This window comes from Bufo gargarizans, chromosome 3 (assembly GCF_014858855.1).
Source record: "Bufo gargarizans isolate SCDJY-AF-19 chromosome 3, ASM1485885v1, whole genome shotgun sequence".
NCBI lineage: Eukaryota > Metazoa > Chordata > Amphibia > Anura > Bufonidae > Bufo > Bufo gargarizans.
In genome coordinates this window covers 569,272,722-569,292,673 of record NC_058082.1, presented here as the reverse complement: position 1 = coordinate 569,292,673, position 19,952 = coordinate 569,272,722, and the positions used below count along the sequence as shown (strand labels likewise).

The following is a 19,952-nucleotide window of genomic DNA, read 5'->3' as shown; positions in this document are numbered from 1 at the left end:
GGGGAACCAAACTGTAGAATTCAGTGATTATTATAAGAATATCACCCCAAAATGCAGCGTAATCTGCAGGCAGCGTGTTATAGAGCAGGAGGAGCTGAGCAGATTCATTTATAGTTTAGTGGGAACAAGATCCAGTAAAACTTGTAACCTATGTTTTATATTCCTGCTTTTTCTGAACTTAAGACTAACCCTGCACACAACCATCAGTAAATGACCGCCATCTCTGTATACACACTTATCAAGGAAAGCATCGATCACTGAGAACACCTCCCCTGTGCACAACTGGAGGTAGAAAAAGCAGAATTAAAATGTATAAATTACATTATTATTTTACTAAAACTTTTCCCATACAACTATATACGAATCTGCTCAGCTCCTCCTGCTCTATAACATGCTGCCCGCAGACTGCACTGCATTTTGTGGTGACAGGTTCTCTTTAAAGAGAACCTTTCATCAGTTTGTACTTCCTAAAATCAATAGCTGGCCAAGATTAGGAGATGTGATATCGCTATTTGTTTTCTCATACGCTGCTCTGTTGCCCCCCTGTGCCCCATTCTGTTTTGCTTCCTTGTGTGCTAATCAATACGGGGAGGAGGAGACGGCCGCGTTTCTCAGTGGGCCTTCTCCTTGGTTATGGCGCGGTCTAATCGCAACTGACCACGTCACAGCCAGAGAAAAAACAGCTCACCTTCTCCCCGGCTGTGACGCGATCCGCTGCAATTGGACCGCGCAACAGCCAAGGAGGAGACGCCCACTGAGAAACGCGGCAGTCTCCTCCTCCCTGTACCGATGATATTGATTAGCATACAGGGCAGCAAAACAGAAGTGGGCCTCAGTGGCACAGCGGATCAGAACAAACAAGTAGCTATATCACAGCGTCTAATCTTGGCCTACAGTGCCAGGTATTGATTTTAGAAAGTACAAACTGATAAAAAGGTCCTTTAAGGGTCCATTCACATGTCCGCAAAATGGGTCCGCATCCATTTATTTTCAATGGGGCTGCAAAAGATGTGAACAGCACACACTGTGCTGTCTGCATCCGCACTTCCGTTCTGTGGCCCCGCAAAAAAATAAAAATAAATAGAGCATGTCCTATTCTTGTCCGCAGACATGGACAAGAAAAGGCATTTCCATTATAGTGCCGGCAATGTGCGGTTCACAAAATGCAGACCACATATGGCCGGTGTCCGTGTTTTGCAGACCTGCAATTTGCGGATCGCAAAACACTTCGACGTGTGAATTGTTGTGCTTTTTCATAGGTGTACAACATTTATATCAAAATATCCTAATTATAGCGGCTTTGATAAAGAATAGGCCATAGTGTGTTATATTCACCATTGTGTATGTATTTAAAAGTAGGCCGAAACAGGTTCATGGAAAGGACACGGTTCATAAGATTTCTTTTCTATAAGATGTACCAGTTTGAGAAGAGTCATTCTTGTATCCTTATAAATTTATGACTGAGATAAGGATATTCTCTAGATGTGTATGGAACCAATTATCCCTATGGTTTAATGTCCATCTGTGATGTATATGTATAATGAACATTAAGTTTTAGTATAAGACAATCAATAGTACATATATTATTTTGTATTGTATTGCCAATGCTTTTATTATCTTATATATTTCGCACTAGGAATGCATACACTCCTAAAGCATGGTGAGAAATATTTTAGGTGTAAAATTGTTAGTAAGATTCTTATTTTAACTAACAATTAACCAACCGTTGGAGTAACAGAGGAGACGCATCTCAGAGAGTACAAGGTCCATTATATTCTTATCAGTACATACATTTTAGAATATGGGAAAAGTCTAAATGGCATCACAAAGGCTAGGCCAAGTGTCAAAAATAATCTCTCAACTCTGATTTAGGATTCCATATATTATGTGTATAGAATGTAAGAAATCAGACCTGGACAGTTAAACCCTTAATAGTGGTGATGATGCTAGTAGCTTATGCAATAGTGCCACCTAGGTATCAATAGGTAACATTGCACGAACAGCTGAAATGCATTCTGGGTGATAGTGACATCACAGTTATTATCATATGTACACGCCTAACCGACAATGATTGGAAAACTCCAAGTTAGGAAGCTGTGTCTAACTGATAAGTTTGTGATCATAAACCACAAACACACACACGAAGGGAGAGGACAGCAACAGGAAAGAACAGGGAGCAACAGAAGACACATAAACAAGGAAAGAAAGGAGAGACCCCAGGAGAAAAATCCCAATGATCAGAACGGACTTTAGAGCTGACTTCCTTTAGACTCTGCATATTATTTTCACTCGGGTAACGTATAATTTTATTATATCTAGTATTGATTGAATTATTTAGCTTGACATTTAGGAAAATCCCGCTTTATTGCGGATGTGTAATGTTAGATGTACTACATCAATATTATCACTATTCAGTAAAAATGCATATTACTGAATAAAAGATCTAATATTGATTATCAGAGGGAATCTCTGATTGGAATATTCTTTCTATAGTCATATCAGGCTTGATAATTTATCATTTGTGTAGCAATAATACCAGATATCAGAGATTGGTTATAGTTTGAGCAAAGCAAGGGTTCGTATCTGTCCTAATCATTGTTGAGTTTATTGTACATTATCATCTGATAAATATCTCATAATTGTGGTCGAGACGGCTTGTATGACATTTTTATGTTTAAAGGGCTTCTGTCACCCCACTAAACGCATTTTTTTTTGTCTACTTATAATCCCTATCCTGCCATATATCATGTTATTAATAATTTTCGTTCAGTAGATTTAGCCAAAAACTTACTTTTATCATATGCTAATTACCTTTCTACCAGCAAGTAGGGCGTCTACTTGCTGGTAGCAGCTGCAGAAAACCGCCCCTCCTTCTGTTGATTGACAGGGCCAGACGCGATCTCCTCCTCCGGCCGGCCCTGTCAGCATTTCAAAAATCGCGCACCCGTGTTGATTCGGAACAGGCGCTCTGAGAGAAAGAGGCTCGCCTCCTCAGCACTCCCTCAGTGCGACTGCGCAGATGACGTCTTCACTTTCGGTGACGTCATCGGCGCAGGCGCACTGAGGGAGTGCTGAGGAGGCGAGCCTCCTTCTCTCAGAGCGCCTGCGCCAAATCAACACAGGCGCGCGATTTTTGAAATGCTGACAGGGCCGGCCGGAGGAGGAGATCGCTGCTGGCCCTGTCAATCAACAGAAGGAGAGGGCAGTTTTCTGCGGCTGCTACGCCAGCAAGTAGACGCCCTACTTGCTGGTAGAAAGGTAATTAGCATATCATAAAAGTAAGTTTTTGGCTAAATCTACTGAACGAAAATTATTAATAACATAATTTATGGCAATATGGCAGGATAGGGATTATAAGTAGACAAAAAAATAATAATATGCGTTTAGTGGGGTGACAGAAGCCCTTTAAGAAGTGATATGGAATGCTGGTATTCTGTTAGAGCCATCTAGTGTCGAATTTTGGGTACTGCATACCACTGTGTGTTATTGCATATTATTGAGTTTCACATTCATTAAGCATTGATTGCATTTTAAGTTATTGTATAATAAATCATTTATATTTTTGCATAGACTATTGTACCATATTTCACTGATTGCACAACATAATTAAATTAACAACAAATTATTTTAAAGGTGTTTTATATGTTCGCTTCTAGGATCAATTCCCTTTGAATTTTTTTCTTTGATCCTTTCTTTTAGGGTACTTTCACACTAGCGTTATTCTTTTACGGCATTGAGTACCGTCCTAGGGGCTCAATACCGGAAAAGAACTGATCAGTTTCATCCCCATGCATTCCGAATAGAGAGAAATCCGTTCAGGATGTCTTCAGTTCAGTCTTTTAGCCTTTTCAGGATGGAGATAAATACCGCAGCATGCTGCGGTATTTTCTATGTCCAAAATTCCAGATCAGTTCCCGGAATGCCTGATCCGTCCGGTAAAAATGAAAATAAAAATAGAAAACGGATCAGTTTGTCCGTATGACGTTCTTGCAATGCATTTGTGAGACGGATCCGCATCCGGATCAGTCTACAAATGCTGTCCGTTTGCATGCAGATTGCCTGATCCGGCAGGCAGTTCCGGTGACTGCAAAAGTGTGAAAGTAGCCTAATATAAAGCATTTGCCTTATATCCCCGACAGAATGGACCCTTACTCCTTGAGGACTTGGCCAATTTTGCCTTTGAGGACCAGAACAGTGGGGATTTATCAAACTGGTGCTCAATAGAACTGGATTACTTGCTCATAGCAACCAATCAGATTCCACTTTTATTTTTCACAGCTCCTTTGGAAAATTAAAGATGGAATCTGATTGGTTGCTATGGGAAACTCCTCCAGTGTTTTTATTTTTGCTCTGAGCATTTTGGCATCAATATATTTTAGTGCCGTGTAGCTCTAGGAGGCTTTGTTGTACTTTGTGCAGGTGCGATTTTACACACATGTACAGACAGACAGATTTTGCAGTTGTTATTTGCTTATTTATTTTACAGCATACACTGATCATATGTTATGGTGGTGACAATAAGATGGCACTTAGTAAATAAAATGTATTTATTGAAAACAAAAAAAAATATTAGTTTTTTATTTTATAGGATTCTTTAACATTACTTTTTAGTATCAACATAATGTTTTTGATCTATAATGTACTGCCATATAGCTATATGCCATTAGATTAGCCTGTGTAGTAACAGAACAACAGGAAATCTGGTAAGACAGCGCTGGGGGCACTTCAATAGACCAGTCACAGTCTGCCAAGGCTAGATATGTGCTTTGATCATGTCAAAGGGCATCCCTGTGATGCAATGAAAGTGGAAGCCTTAGTTTGTCCCTTTTACTTGCTAAAGCATAGTTAATTGCAGAATTCAAGAGGTTAACCGGCTCCTCTGAACTTAGAGCGGGGCGTCAGCTGTGTATTATAGCGGATGCCCCACACCTGATGACATGGGTACACATGGCGTTCCGCAGGACGAGCGTGTGATCTCCCTGATACAATATGAGTAGCGTGCACAGGATATTTCTCACTATTGTGTCTGGGTAGGTAAACACATTTATTAACTTTATTCGTCCCAACACCTTTAATCACAAATTTTGACCGTTCAAGACCACAATAGGAAATCACTAGCCCCTAGTGTCACAAGTCTTTGTTCTTACCTTCCTTGTGTGCCTGATTTTCTGAGGGCTTAGCTGTTCTAAATCCTCTTGGATTTCCTTTACCTATTAAATATGAAAATGACAACATTGTAAGCGAGTCAGCGGTATACATTTACTATCCACTGCTGTGGCTGCAGAATTAATCATAAGCTTGCTGCCACACTACATCTCTTTCCTGATTGACATTCTGATTTTTTTTTTTTTTTTTTTTTTTTATCTGCACAATGCTCTATTTGCATTTATATTCTGGCTTTTATTTCCTAAGAGGAAGTACCGTATTTTTTGCTTGATAAGACCTAGGTTTTTGTCAGTCCCCCCCCCAGATCAGGACCTCCCGTCAGTCCCCCCCCCCCCAGATCAGGACCTCCCGTCAGTCCCCCCCCCTCCCCCCCCCCAGATCAGGACCTCCCGTCAGTCCCCCCCCCCCCCAGATCAGGACCTCCCGTCAGTCCCCCCCCCCCCCCAGATCAGGACCTCCCGTCAGTCCCCCCCCCCCCCCCCAGATCAGGACCTCCCGTCAGTCCCCCCCCCCCCCCAGATCAGGACCTCCCGTCAGTCCCCCCCCCCCCCCAGATCAGGACCTCCCGTCAGTCCCCCCCCCCCCCAGATCAGGACCTCCCGTCAGTCCCCCCCCCCCCCCCAGATCAGGACCTCCCGTCAGTCCCCCCCCCCCCCCCAGATCAGGACCTCCCGTCAGTCCCCCCCCCCCCCCAGATCAGGACCTCCCGTCAGTCCCCCCCCCCCCCCAGATCAGGACCTCCCGTCAGTCCCCCCCCCCCCCCCAGATCAGGACCTCCCGTCAGTCCGTCCCCCCCCAGATCAGGACCTCCCGTCAGTCCGTCCCTCCCCCAGATCAGGACCTCCCGTCAGTCCGTCCCCCCCCAGATCAGGACCTCCCGTCAGTCCGTCCCCCCCCAGATCAGGACCTCCCGTCAGTCCGTCCCCCCCCAGATCAGGACCTCCCGTCAGTCCGTCCCTCCCCCAGATCAGGACCTCCCGTCAGTCCGTCCGTCCCCCAGATCAGGACCTCCCGTCAGTCCGTCCCTCCCCCAGATCAGGACCTCCCGTCAGTCCGTCCCCCCCCAGATCAGGACCTCCCGTCAGTCCGTCCCCCCCAGATCAGGACCTCCCATCAGATGCATGGATTATGCATATTCAAGTGCTGTAGGCATGCCTCCCATGTCCTTACAGATGAGGGGGAGGAATGCCAGGAAAAGGAATATTGATTAAAGGGAGTGGTTGGGATTGAGACGTCAATCTACAGAGTCGCTCTGCCTTGCGGGACCTTTATGGCAGTGTGGCAGGAAATGACAGAGGGAGCGCTGCAATGTAAACAATACCTAGCGCAGCTTCGGTAACCGGGAGGAGTGAGAGAGAGGGAGAAAAAAAAAAAGGGGGGGGAACCTTCAGGGGGACCTTACAGATACATTTAACGGTGAATACTAATGTTAGTTTAAAAGACTGTGATCCCGGACAACCCCTTTAACTCAAGGTAATGACTTAGTGTCAATAGCCTTTAAAGCAAAAATGTCTACCTAGCAATAACTTTCTGTTCTGCATCATATAAGTTAATTTTAACTTATAACTGATTAACTTCATCTGAATAACAGGAAAGCTAATTATAATAAAATTCTTCGGCGCCAGGAAATGGGACAACAAACATGGCTGCACTTCACAAAAACGGCCACAACAAAGCAGAAAAACGATAATGTCTCCGTCAGTTAAATTTTGCTTCAACTTCTGATTTACAAACTTAAAGGGGTATTCCCATCTTGTACATTGGGGGTATATTGCTATACTTAGAACGAAGACTGCAAAGTGTTGGGGGGCGCAACACGCATGTGCGGCTGCCCTTTATTCCTTTAGATGTGACTGCCGAAAAACGGCTGAGTGCTGGCTCAGCTATTTCCGTAAGCCCCATAGAAGTGAAAGTAGCGTTGGCCGCACTTGCGCGTTGCGATTCACATTCACTTCAATGGGACTTCCGAAAATTGCTGAGCGCGCCACTTGGCTATTTTCAACATCCCACAGAAATGAATGGAGGGCTGCCACGCATGGGCCCTACGGCACTTTGCAGGCTCTGTTCCAGAGATGGGACTGGCACCTATGAGACATTGGGGGCATATCCTAGCAATATACCCCCAATGTCCAAGATGGGAATACCCCTTTAAAGGCAACTTACATTTTGGGTGGTATTCCTATTCATGTTCTTGTTTTCAGAGCAGTTCTGTTAATACTAACCAAGATCACACCCAGGATTTATTGCACTCAGGAATGAATGCTCTCTTATGATCCATCCTCTGCAAAAAAAACTAATTCCTCTTTAAATGTCATCACCTGTTGCTGCAAAACATAGAGCATCCTGGCTGATCGAGCTGTTCGTTCCTGCTGGCGTACGCGGCCTCTGACTTCTTCTGATGGATCCAAGAAATCTATTTGGTGGTCTGAAAGATGAAACGTGCAAAAATAACAGAAAATATATTAAATGGTCACTAACATTTCAACAAACTTTGCATAAATCAACAGTAAAGCCAAACATAAATCTCAGAATATATCTTGTTTGGGGAAAATGCCTCTCTCCACTTATCAGCCACTTTCTTCCTTCCCAAAAACTAATAGGTCACCCTTCCTGTTAAATCCATCTTAAGAGACCAAGACGACTGCCAGTTCTCTGGAGGATCAGATTATAACTGGAAATAAGGAGTCGGGAGACGAGCTGTAGCGAGAGTGACTGGAGCAGCTTTTTCATTCTGCAGTCTATGGCGAGACATCAAAGCAACTAGTCTCCACCGACCTGAGCTGGCAGAGGGGAAAACACCATCAAGTACCAGATAAAAGCCCTTTATCGCTCATGTACACACATATGGCAGCTAATTCTGAAAAGTCTGAAAGTGTAAGGCTACATTCACATGTGTGATTTCCTGGAAAAAGATCTCAAAACCGGAGGAAAACGCTTCAGTTTTATTTAATACAACTGGCTGCGTCCGTTCCGTTCGGATGAGATTGTAGTAAAACAAAAGTGAACAAACCCTTTTCCAGTCTGAAAACCCCCTTGATTCTGCACCATTGACTTCCATTGTTTTTAGTGCCGGATCTGGCTTGTTCAGTTTCGCAAACCATACACAAGCAGCGGTTTTGTGTCCGGTCACAGAACGCAACAAACCGGAAAGGAATGCATTTGTTCAGTTTTGTTTCCATCGACAATAAATTGGGACAAAACTGAAGCGGTTTCCTCCGTTTTTGAGATCCTCTGCCGGATCTCAAAACCCGATACGAAAACGCATATGTGAAAGTAGCCTGAGCGCGCCTTAAAGGGGTTGTGTCACTTGAGTAAATGGCATTTAGCATGTATAGAAAAGTTACTACAAGGCACTTACTAATGTATTGTGATTGCCCATATTGCCTCCTTTGCTGGCTGGATTCACTTTTCCATTGCATTATACACTGCTCATTTCCAGGGTTAAGGACCACCGTTGGCAGTACTTGCCCACTATAGGAAAAGGTGCCGACCTACAGTATGTGAGCTTCTATGGTACCGGCTAGGGATCGACCGATTATCGGCACCTAAGGGGTTTACTGCCGCTGAACGCAGCTCCCAGTCAGGGGCAGGGCGCCGGCAATGCGATTCTGTTGCCGGCACCTGCCTCCTGTATTATGTGTTAAAGCAGTGGTCCTCAGCTCCAATCCTCAGGGCCCAGCTGCCGGTCATGTTTTCAGGATTTCCTTAGTATTGGGCAGCTGATATAATTAATTAGTGTCCATGCATCAGGACTTGCCACAGGTATTCATTCTGTGGGATACTCCCAAATCCTGACCGGCAAGTGGGCCCTGAGGACTGGAGTTGGGGAACCCTGTGTTAAAGTCTGAACCCATATAAACTAGTCTTTAAAGAGGACCTTTCACTAGTTTAAAACCTAAAAACTAACTATATCTGTGGGCAGAGCGGCACCCAGGGGTCCCCCTGCACTTACTAGTATCTCTGGGCGCCGCTCCGTTCGCCCGGTATAGGCTCCGGTGTCTGCAGCTCCCTCTGTTGTACTGGGCGGAGTTTTTGTATTAGGGTTTTCCCTTGCTGCAGCGCTGGCCAATCGTAGCGCACAGCTCATAGCCTGGGACTCCCAGGCTATGAGCTGAGCGCTACGATTGGCCAGCGCTGCAGCAAGGGACAACCCTAATACAAAAACTCCGCCCAGTACAACAGAGGGAGCTGCAGACAAGGATAGTACTGTTCTATTAGGCTAGGGCAGGGATCAGCAACCTTCGGCACTCCAGCTGTTGTGAAACTACAACTCCCAGCATGCAAACGTGCTCGGCTGCTCTTCTAGCTTCCATGGAAGTGAATGAAGCATTCTGGGAGTAGTAGTTTCTGAACAGCTGGAGTGCCGGAGGTTGCTGATCCCTGGGCTAGGGCTACACGACGACATGTGTCGCGCGACACATAGGGCACAACTACAGCGCAACACATTGATGTCGCACAACAATTTTTATAATGATAGTCTATGGTGTCGCACTGCAACATGCGTCATGCTGCGACTGCAATGCAACAGTCGCAGAAAAATCCATCTTGGATGGATTTTTTGCTACTGTCGTATCACAGTCGCAGCATGTGGCATGGCGACTATCATTATAAAAATTGTTGCGTGACACATGTCATCGTGTAGCCCTAGCCTTAGGGGACAGCTGTTTTGCTCCGCAAAATACAGAATGCACATGGACATCATCCGTATTTTTTGCGGATCCGTTTTTATGGACTGCAAAATACTTACATCGTGCATTACACAGCCTGAAGTGGCAGGTTATTGGGAAGGACACGTTCCCTCTCGGCAATCGCCTGCTCGCTAGTGGAGGAGATCACTGCTATTACATGAAGCGATCTCCTCCACAGTATGGGGAGGAGTGATCACGCTGAGATCACTCTGTCCCAATGCTGTATAGTGGTTTGCCGGCTGCAGATGCAGATCATTAATTCGTTATTAGACACCACGATCTGTCGCCTGCCAACTATTATTTTTCAACATGTCAAAAGATTTGGATTGCGCAATGATCAGGCAATTGGCGGCAATATTACACAGCCAGATGATCGCTAACGAGCATTCCTGCGAGCACGCATTAGTAATTACCTGCCGAAAAATCACAGAGTATAATACAGGCTTTAGTCAATAAAAGATCTCTCTGCCATAATACTTTTGTATTTATTAACACACAAGTATTCAACATCACATAGGGGGTCATTTATCAAACTGGTGTAAAGTAGAAACGGCTTAGCTGCCCATGGCAACCAATCAGATTCGACCTTCCATTTTGGACAGCTCCTTTGGACAATGAAAGCTGGAATCTGATTCGTTGCTATGAGCAACTAAGCCAGTTTTTTTTTCTGGCTAACACGGCACTACACAAGTCCTGCTCCACATTACTTCATATATGGAAGTATGTTCGGAAATCGCAGTATTTATGTAAAACGTACAACCCCGTTCTTACCTTTCTTGGCAAGGTCTTCAATTTTCTTCATGTAAGTGTGCAGCTCTTTCTGCAGACGCCTCACTTCATGCTCACTGGGGTCCATTCCTTTTTTCGGGCTTCCTCCAGGACCAGGATCTCGTGTAGGTGGCGAGTCTGAGACCCCCATGTCCATCCTGTTTCGATCTGGGGTATACACATATACTCTGGCCCCCGATCTGGTGACCTCAGGTTTTCCCGGACCGTTGGCCCTCGGCTCTTTGCTCGGCAGTCTCCTCCTGTCAGGACTGCTGGACACCACCCCTGGTTTAGGCTGAGGTTGCGCTTTGGAGCCGATCTTCTCCCTTAAGTTACTTCTTTTCACATCTCGCTTTGCAAGCTGGACCGCAAGATTCAGCCGCTCCTCCGAGACGATGCTGAACGATACAGATGAACAGGAATTTCGGAGCAAATCTTCAGCGGCTGAATGGTCTGCGTGTTTATTCTGGGCTCTTAAGATCTTCTCTATTACGATGGGATTGGGGCCTGTGTACTGGGCGGCTAAATTCGTTGGGTGCGTTACCACATCCAAATTAAATCTAAGCTGTGGGGGGAAAAAAGAAAAAATATATATTATTGCCATTGTGTTCTGCTTTTCTTGGGTACAAGCTAGGTGACATCCGATATGGCGGCCATTACAACCAGTGCACCAAGCACAGCGCCGTCCATTGTATAGTGGCTGTGCTTGGTATTGCATCCCAGGCCACTCACTTGAAGCTGCACCCAAGTCATAAGACCAATGAAGGCCACATCTCTGGCCAAGGAGGAGGCCGGAGTGCTGTGGCCTCCTCAAACAGCTGATCCCCTGGGATGTTGGGCGTCAGACCCCAACAGTTCAGATATTCCCAGAAGATCCCTTTAAAATGTGCTGCACCCATTCCCCCAGATCTAAGGGCAGTAGTGCGCTGTAGAGTACTAGTGACCCCTCTATTTGGGATAGTGACTACAATCTAAGCCTATAGACCCCCAGAAATTGTGGCCAAGAATATTTTCACACCAGCGTTTTCCCTTTCCGCTATTGGGATCCATCATAGGGTCTCAATACTGGAGGAAAGCACTTCAGTTTTGTCCCCATTCATTGTCAACAGGGACAAAACTGAACTGAAGGGAACGGAGTAACCAGAATATGTTCCCATGACGCACAGAATAGCGCAGCAAGCAGTGTTTTTGAGTGTGTCCTGGGATGCGGAGCAAGACTAATCCGTCATGACTCACAATGCAAGTCAATGGGGACAGATCCGTTTTCTCTGACACAATAGAAAACGGATCCGTCCCCCATTGACTTTCAATAGTGTTCATGACGGATCCGTCTTGGCCATTTAAAGATCTGTTCATAACGGATGCAGATGGTTGTATTATCAGTAACTGAAGCGTTTTTGCTGATACATGACGGATCCAGCAAAAACGCTGGTGTGAAAGTAGCCTAAAGATCTCAATACCGAAAAAAAAAAAAAAAAAAAGCTTCTGTTTTGTCCCCATTCATTGTCATTGTCCAAAATGCATTCCGTTCCGTTTGGTTGCGCTCCCATACCAGAGAGCAAACCGCAGCATGCTGCGGTTTTCTTTCCGTCCTGGGATGCGGAGCAAAACAGATCGGTCATGACCCACAATGCAAGTCAATGGGGACAGATCAGTTTTCTCTGTCACAATAGAAAACGGATCCGTCCTCCATTGACTTTCAATGGTGTACATGACGGATCCGTCTTGGCTATGTTAAAGATAATACAACCGGATCCGTTTATAACAGATGGTTGTATTATCAGTAAGGCCTCTTTCACACTTGCGTTGTCCGGATCCGGCGTGTACTCCACTTGCCGGAATTACACGCCGGATCCGGAAAAACGCAAGTGTACTGAAAGCATTTGAAGACGGATCCGTCTTCAAAATGCTTTCAGTGTTACTATGGCACCCAGGACGCTATTAAAGTCCTGGTTGCCATAGTAGTAGTGGGGAGCGGGGGAGCAGTATACTTACAGTCCGTGCGGCTCCCGGGGCGCTCCAGAGTGACGTCAGAGCGCCCCATGCGCATGGATCATGTGATCCATGCGGTCACGTCATCCATGCGCTTGGGGCGCCCTGACGTCACTCTGGAGCGCCCCGGGAGCCGCATGGATGGTAAGTATGCTGCTCCCCGCTCCCCACTACACTTTATCATGGCTGCCAGGACTTTAGCGTCCCGGCAGCCATGGTAACCATTGAGAAAAAGCTAAACGTCGCATCCGGCAATGCGCCGAAACGACGTTTAGCTTAAGGCCGGATCCGGATCAATGCCTTTCAATGGGCATTCATTCCGGATCCGGCCTTGCGGCAAGTGTTCCGGATTTTTGGCCAGAGCAAAAAGCGCAGCATGCTGCGCTATTTGCTGCGGCCAAAAAACGTTTCGTTCCGGAACGGAAGACATCCTGATGCATCCTGAAGGACAGACTGTCCATTCAGAATGCATTAGGATAATCCTGATCAGTATTCTTCCGGCATAGAGCCCCGACGACGGAACTCTATGCCGGAAGACAATAACGCAGATGTGAAAGAGCCCTAAGGCTACTTTCACACTGGCGGCACGGAACTCCGGCAGGTGAACAGCCTGTCGGATCCATCCTGCCGCTAGTGAACGTGTGCCCCCGGACTGCCGCTCTGTCCCCATTGACTATAATGGGGGCGGAGTTCCAGCGGAGGCACAGCGAGAGGCTGCCGGAATAAAACTACAACATATCCGGCATTTTTTCCGGCAGCCTCTCGCCGTGCGCTGTCGTGCCTCCGCCCCCATTATCGTCAATGGGGACAGAGTGGCAGTCCGGCAGCACACGTTCACTAGCGGCAGGACGGATCCGACACTGGAGGTCCATGCTGCTAGTGTGAAAGTAGCCTACAAGATGTTACACTCTTGAAGGGGATTCCCATCTGATACAGTGATGCCGGATGATTTTATGATCAGGTTGCTGGGAACACAGTGATGCTGCAGTTCCCTGTACAGCCAGGTGGTCGGGGGGCGCTGTGCAGAGTGAAGGAGATGTAGCACTACACTGAATCCAGATCAAACTCACCTGTGTCCCCTTGGCTGATGCACTCGGCAGCCGCTCCAGAGCCATGGCTGATAATACTCTATAGAGAGGCCCCTTCCCCCGGCTGCACTACACTCCCGCACCCCTTCCCATCGTACATTGCCAACGTCACGTAAACCTCTCGGTGCAACCTTCCATTCCCCCCACTACAAAGCGGTTGAAACCGGCGCCATGACAACTGCGTACCAACTACGGGTCACCGCCCGGCCCAAACTTCATAGCGAATCAGTTAGGCGGCGGGAATAAGCGAAGGTGCGCGGGTGGTTTATAAATAAAGTTTATTCACTTTGAATGTATTTATAATAAAATGCAATGACGTACTAGTCAATTGAATAAAATACGAGGCCTGTGTCGTTAGCCTAAATATTATAATGTTTTGTTTGATGTGCCGTCCTAACGTCCTGCCAGTAGTCAAGATGGCCGCCAATGCATCATCACCATAGGCCTAAGAAGCCTTTATTTATATTCGTAGAATGTCCACCTGTGAGTGTCGTTGGGCGAAAATATAAAAACTGTAAACTTCCATGAATCTTTATATCGCTATAACAGGCGCAATGTGGTGCCCTTAGATGCCTCACTAAAGATGGCTGCCAGCGCCTCACTGCCATGTGTCTGCGTAATGTTCACAGTGGGCAATTCTGCATTAACCCCTAATGATATAGTTAGGGGGTTAGATATGGTTTACATAAACCGTTTCTATGGCTGATAACTAGTGTTGAGCCGGGGGCAGTGACTTGGGTGTGCGGGCCCTTTAAACGTGAAGGAAGGAAGTGTCTGTAGTGGTGAATGAGCAGTCAGTGCTGTGATGGCGGACTACACGGAGGTGAAGGTGCGCGGCTACGAGGACTACTGCAAAGAGGCGGAGAAGCACAAGGGGAGGCCGCTGTTCGCTCTGTTCTGTGGGGACAAGGACGAGCAGGGGCTGAGCTGGTGCCCGGACTGTGTGACAGGTAAGGCCAGCACTACAACTCCCAGCAGGCTCCATGACAGATGAGCAAGTGTGCATGCTGGGAGTTGTAGTTTCACAACACCTGGGTTAAAGGGATCGCCCAGGAGTTCATGTGTGTGTTTCCTGCACTGACCATCAGATTGTGCAGAGAGAATGGCAGCATGGCTGCATGATTAAAGGGGTTATTCAAGCTCTAAAATGCCTCCCCCTACCATAGTACTTACCTGGCTCCCCAGCACCCGCGTCAGGAGCAGGTAAGTACTATCTGTGTGAGGGGCCGGGCGTATAGGGAGGCATTTTAGGGCTTGGATAAATCAGAAGATAAATGTAATTTAATTCTTGTCCGTGTTTTCCAGATGGAACATGGACGAGTCTAAGGCCTGTTTCACACTTGCGCTTTGGTTTCCAGTTTTGAGAAGAGGATCTCAGAACCCGACCAAAACGGGTCAGTTTCATGTTGACACATCCAGATGCATCCGTTCCGTCAGGATGCGGTTGTGTTACATCGAAACGGAACAAATGGGTCTGTGATCCGTCCGCTCTGCAAAAAAAAAAAAGAACATGTTCTATTTTTCGTGCGTTGCGGAGGCACGGACAGAAACACCAGAGAAGCTCTCCGTAGGGTCCGTGCCTCTGTTTCACACCGCAGCTCCGGATTGTGGACCCATTCTAGTGAATGGGTCTGGACCCGCGATGCAGGGAGCACACGGCCGGTGCCCGCATGTTGCGGACCCGCGATGCGGGGAGCACACGGCCGGTGCCCGCATGTTGCGGACCCGCGATGCGGGGAGCACACGGCCGGTGCCCGCATGTTGCGGACCCGCGATGCGGGGAGCACACGGCCGGTGCCCGCATGTTGCGGACCCGCGATGCGGGGAGCACACGGCCGGTGCCCGCATGTTGCGGACCCGCGATGCGGGGAGCACACGGCCGGTGCCCGCATGTTGCGGACCCGCTGCTGCCCAGCCGTGTGCATGAGGCCGAACTCTTCTGCTACGTGCAGGGCTGTTAAGTAATCTTCTGCTCCTGAAGAATGTGTCAAAGTTCCCAGTGACTCCGGAGCCACATCATTAAGATTAACCATTGGTGGAACGTCATTGTTCAAGATTAGTGTTGAGCGAACTTGTGTTTTAAGTTTGGCGTCTAAAGTTCGGGTTATCGAAGTATCCTGTTATGGATTCCGCTACCATGGACCAAAACGGGATACTTCGATAACCTGAACTCGAACTTTAGACGCCGAACTTAAAACACAAGTTCGCTCAACACTATTCAAGATTATTTTTTTTCCCTCTTGGGTCGACATATTGTTGTAAATGGAGGAGATGAAGTACATGGGTTCTGAATATCATTACGGGGATTTTTTTTTTTATATATTTTTTCTCTTCTTTTGTAAAATATTTCCAAGAACTTTATGGGTTTGCGATCCTTACACCGTGAGGCCCATAATTTCCTACTGACCTACATCTGTCTATGTGGCTATGACATTTTGGGGGTTTTTCTGGACCCAAAAGTCAGTACACGCACCACAAAAAATAATACTGTGTGACACCACCGTTAGGTCCGCAGTAATCGTTTTGTTGCAGAAATATCTGCGCCTGAAAATCCATTTCATTCATGAGGTTGTCAGCGTGAGCCCAGTTTTCTGCTAATCCCCATTCAGATGAATGGCGCAGTCGCAGAAGACTCTGCAATAAATCTCCCGTGTGTGAATATACCCTTATACTACAATTCATGACCAGGGAGGAGCGAACTTGTGTTTTTAAGTTCGGCGTACAAGGTTCGGGTTCTCTAATAATTCCATTATGGATTCCGCTACCACGGAGCATAACTTACATTTATCTGTATTATGTATTTTTTTTTTTCTAGCTGAGCCGGTCGTGCGCAAGGAACTGACACATCTTCCTGAAGGGTCTGTATTTATATACTGCCAAGTTGGAGAGAGACCTTAGTAAGTAACTTGTGTCGTCATCACTTTACTAGTTTTCCATCGGTCTAGCTGGAGGAGGACGAGTTGTATTCTGTATCAGAGGTCGCGGTACGTTTTTTCCAGAAGAGCAAAAAGGTTAGGTCTACACGACAACGTGTGTCGCGTGACAATAAGTCACAACTACACTACAACACTTTTTATAATGATAGTCTATGGTGTCGCAATGCGACTGCGACGTTCGCAGAATTTTTTTTCTTGGATGGATTTTTTGCGACTGTCACGTCGCAGCATGTCACAGTGCGACACCATAGTCTATCATTATAAAAATTGTCGTGTAGACCTAGGGCTACACGACGACATTTGTCGCACCAACGTCGCGTGAAAATATTTCTAATGATAGTCTATGGTGTTGCACTGCGCAAAAAATCAATTCGAAATGGATTTTTCTGCGACTGTTGTGTCGTATGTCGCATTGCGACACCATAGACTATCATTATAAAAATTGTCGCGCGACAAACGTTGCAGTGCAGTTGTGCCCTCTCTGTCGCGCGACTTATACATGTCATGTAGACCTAGCCTAAGGCTTCGTTCACATCTCCGTTAGGAGATCCGGCCGGCTGTGCTGGATCCCCACTGACTGCAATGACGTCCGGCGGTGATCCGGCCGATTTCAGGCATAAATGAAGCTGTGGCTTGTCTTTTGCAGTGTGAGATGTAGTTTTCATTGGTGCCATTTTTTGGGAGTACATGAGACTTGCTGATTGCGGTAACTTTAAAAAAAAAAATTGGTCGGTGGTGAATAGGAAAAATACCAATTACGTATAGGCCTCATGCACACGGCCGTTGTTTTGGTTCACATCGGCTCGGATGCTGCGGACCCATTCACTTTAATGGGGCCGCAAAAGATGCAGACAGCACTCTGTGTGCTGTCCGCATCCGTTGCTCCGTTCCGTGGCCTCGTAAAAAAAAAATATAACCTGTCCTATTCTTGTCCGCGCTTTGTGGACAAGAATAGGCAGTTATATTAAAGGCTGTCCGTGCCGTTCCGCGATTTGCAGACCGCAAAACATACTACGGTCGTGTGTATGTAGCCATATGCAGCATTTTTTTTTTTTACGTTGTTCATGGGGTGGTTTAAATAACATGTTAGGGCACTTTCACATCAGCGCCATTATTTTCGTTCTTCTGTTCCGTATTTGTTCAGAAGAACAAAAATAACGGAAGTGCCAGTGTCCGCACATAAGTGACAGGAACGGAGCTTACCAGATCCTATTGTCTATAATGGGATCAGTTTGGGAGAACATTTCTTTATGTTGCTGCATTCAAGTAGCCATATGTGGGCTTGTTATTATTATTTTTTTTTTTTATACAGACAATTATTTTTGTGGTGAGGTCTGGGGGGGAAAAAAAACAATGCTACTGTTTTTTGTGTTATTCACATGTTTGTTATATGGGTTATTATGATTGCAGCCATACAATACATGTGATTTTATTTATTTTTATACAGGTTTTCATTTTTGTTCTTGCTTGTTAGTAATAAACTGAGAGGGAATCTATTAGGCTGTGCATTCAGTGTGTGCTTAATAGGCACATAGACATGGCAGTCCAACGGGGGGCTTTTATTAGGGCTCCGGGTGCCATGGCAATCCATAGGTGTCTTGTGGCAGGGTGCTGATGAGGTGACTGTGGGAGTTTCTCCACCTGTCTAACCACCTAGATGCAGCAGTCGCTATTGACTGTGGCTTCTAAGGAGATAAAGAGATGGGATCGGACTCATTTTTGATCCCAGTCATTACATCGGCTGTATATTATAGCCAGCGACTGCTGCGGGCACAGCGGGCACTGATCATGTGCCATTCAAAATTGAGGTGAAAATGTGGTCCTCTCAAGGATACATTGGATATAAAGGAAATTAAAGTGTCATCACAGACAACTCTTGTCTAGTTCAGGGCTGGTCTTCACAAAAAGGTCGCCGTGGTCTTCCAGAGAGGTTTGACTGTACTTTAGTATAACAACTGTGTAAATGAATGTGACTTAAACTATTCTAATGAATTACATATAGATTTTAGGGTTTTCTCATGTTGGAAAGAACTTTGGCCATGGGTCTCCTGTCACCAGTCATGGTATATCTGTGCTTGGGTTGACAGCGGGGAGCCATGTTCATCTGTATTGCATTTTGTTTTGCAGCTGGAAAGACCCAAACAATGAATTCAAAAGAATTTTAAAGCTGAAGGGGGTCCCCACTCTTCTGAAGGTAGGAACGGTAAGTCTTCAGAATATACGTTATACGTAGCTTTCACATGGAAACCGCTTTTGACTAGAGATGAGCACGGTTACAGCAGCTCGCCAGCCCGCAACTTACCCGCTACATAACAGTATTTCCACCTCCTATAAGACATTGGAGGCATTCTCCAGTCACTAGTCAGACCTATTTATACACAGTTCAAACATTGAATGGAAATTTAGGAATTCTCAATATGGGCCTTGAGATTAGGAGCCTAAGGTTATATGAAAAAAACGTTCTTTATGTCTACTTTACAGCCACAGAAACTCACAGAAGAGGAGTGCCTTAAGTCTGATCTGGTCCAGATGCTCTTCTCCGAAGATTAACCATCCTTGGACGGTGCCTTTTACATTCACTCTCCACTTACACTTGAAGATCAGAGGCAGAAGGAGGTTGACGAGTGTTCATCCAAATCTACCATTGTTCAGAATGAAGACGGACAATGGCGTTTTCACATTCCTAAACTGGTCATATTTCAGGCCTGTAGGTCTAAAATGATCTCCTCAAATTCAATTAAACTGGCTTCTAGTGATGGCTGCCTGGTTTTCACTCCTGATTTGAGCACCTTAAGGGTCCATTCACACGTCCGTGAATGTGTCCGCACCCGTTCCTCAAATTGCGGACCCATTCATTCTCTATGGGGTAAGAATGGATGCAGACAGCACACTGTGTGCTGCCTGCATCCGAACCTCCGGTCCGTGTCTCTGGAAAAAAAATAATAGAACCTGTCCTATTCTTGTCTCCTCAATTGCGGACAAGAATAGGCAGTTCTATGGGGGTGCCGGCCGGGTGTAATACACTACGGACATGTGAATGGACCGTAGAGAGACCTCGTCACCATGAAATGGTGCAAGAGCAGGAGGAGCTGAGCAGATTGATTATATACAGGTCCTTCTAAAAAAATTAGCATATTGTGATAAAGTTCATTATTTTCTGTAATGTACTGATAAACATTAGACTTTCATATATTTTAGATTCATTACACACAACTGAAGTAGTTCAAGCCAAAAATTAGCATATCATGAAAAGGTTCTCTAAACGAGCTATTAACCTAATCATCTGAATCAACTAATTAACTCTAAACACCTGC

The 19,952-nt window shown here is 46.1% G+C and overlaps 2 protein-coding genes across 3 annotated transcripts in view; one reads left to right on the top strand and one right to left on the bottom strand.

Annotated features, from left to right (window-relative positions):
• Positions 1–13,925, bottom strand: part of LOC122932879 (protein moonraker-like) — a 42,983-nt gene extending 29,058 nt beyond the window's left edge. Inside the window, exons 1-4 of the mRNA XM_044287533.1 lie at positions 13,685–13,925; positions 10,626–11,187; positions 7,485–7,591; positions 5,148–5,210 (exon numbers count right to left, since the gene is read on the bottom strand). Of these exons, the coding sequence (XP_044143468.1) occupies positions 5,148–5,210; positions 7,485–7,591; positions 10,626–11,187; positions 13,685–13,729 (777 nt within the window). The 5' untranslated portion in view covers positions 13,730–13,925. The remainder of the gene's footprint in view (positions 1–5,147; positions 5,211–7,484; positions 7,592–10,625; positions 11,188–13,684) is intronic.
• A 442-nt stretch (positions 13,926–14,367) lies between these two features.
• On the top strand, positions 14,368–19,396 carry LOC122932878 (thioredoxin domain-containing protein 17-like). 2 transcript variants are annotated; one of them, XM_044287532.1, is made up of 4 exons: positions 14,368–14,652; positions 16,518–16,599; positions 18,766–18,832; positions 19,120–19,396. In XM_044287532.1, the coding sequence occupies exons 1-4, from the start codon at positions 14,508–14,510 to the stop codon at positions 19,186–19,188; spliced, it is 363 nt and encodes a 120-aa protein (XP_044143467.1). In that variant the 5' UTR covers positions 14,368–14,507; the 3' UTR covers positions 19,189–19,396. The 2 variants fall into 2 exon arrangements, with proteins under 2 accessions (XP_044143467.1, XP_044143466.1); XM_044287531.1 differs by having other exon boundaries at positions 14,395–14,652; positions 18,766–18,841.
• The last annotated feature ends 556 nt before the right edge of the window (positions 19,397–19,952 follow it).

Bases quoted from the DNA above. Each gene is read 5' to 3' on its own strand.
- LOC122932878 (XM_044287531.1), top strand. From the start codon at position 14,508: ATGGCGGACTACACGGAGGTGAAGGTGCGCGGCTACGAGGACTACTGC. The intron at 14,653-16,517 runs GTAAGGCCAGCA...TTTTTTTTCTAG, and splicing joins GTGCCCGGACTGTGTGACAG to CTGAGCCGGTCGTGCGCAAG. The intron at 18,842-19,119 runs GTAAGTCTTCAG...TCTACTTTACAG, and splicing joins CTCTTCTGAAGGTAGGAACG to CCACAGAAACTCACAGAAGA.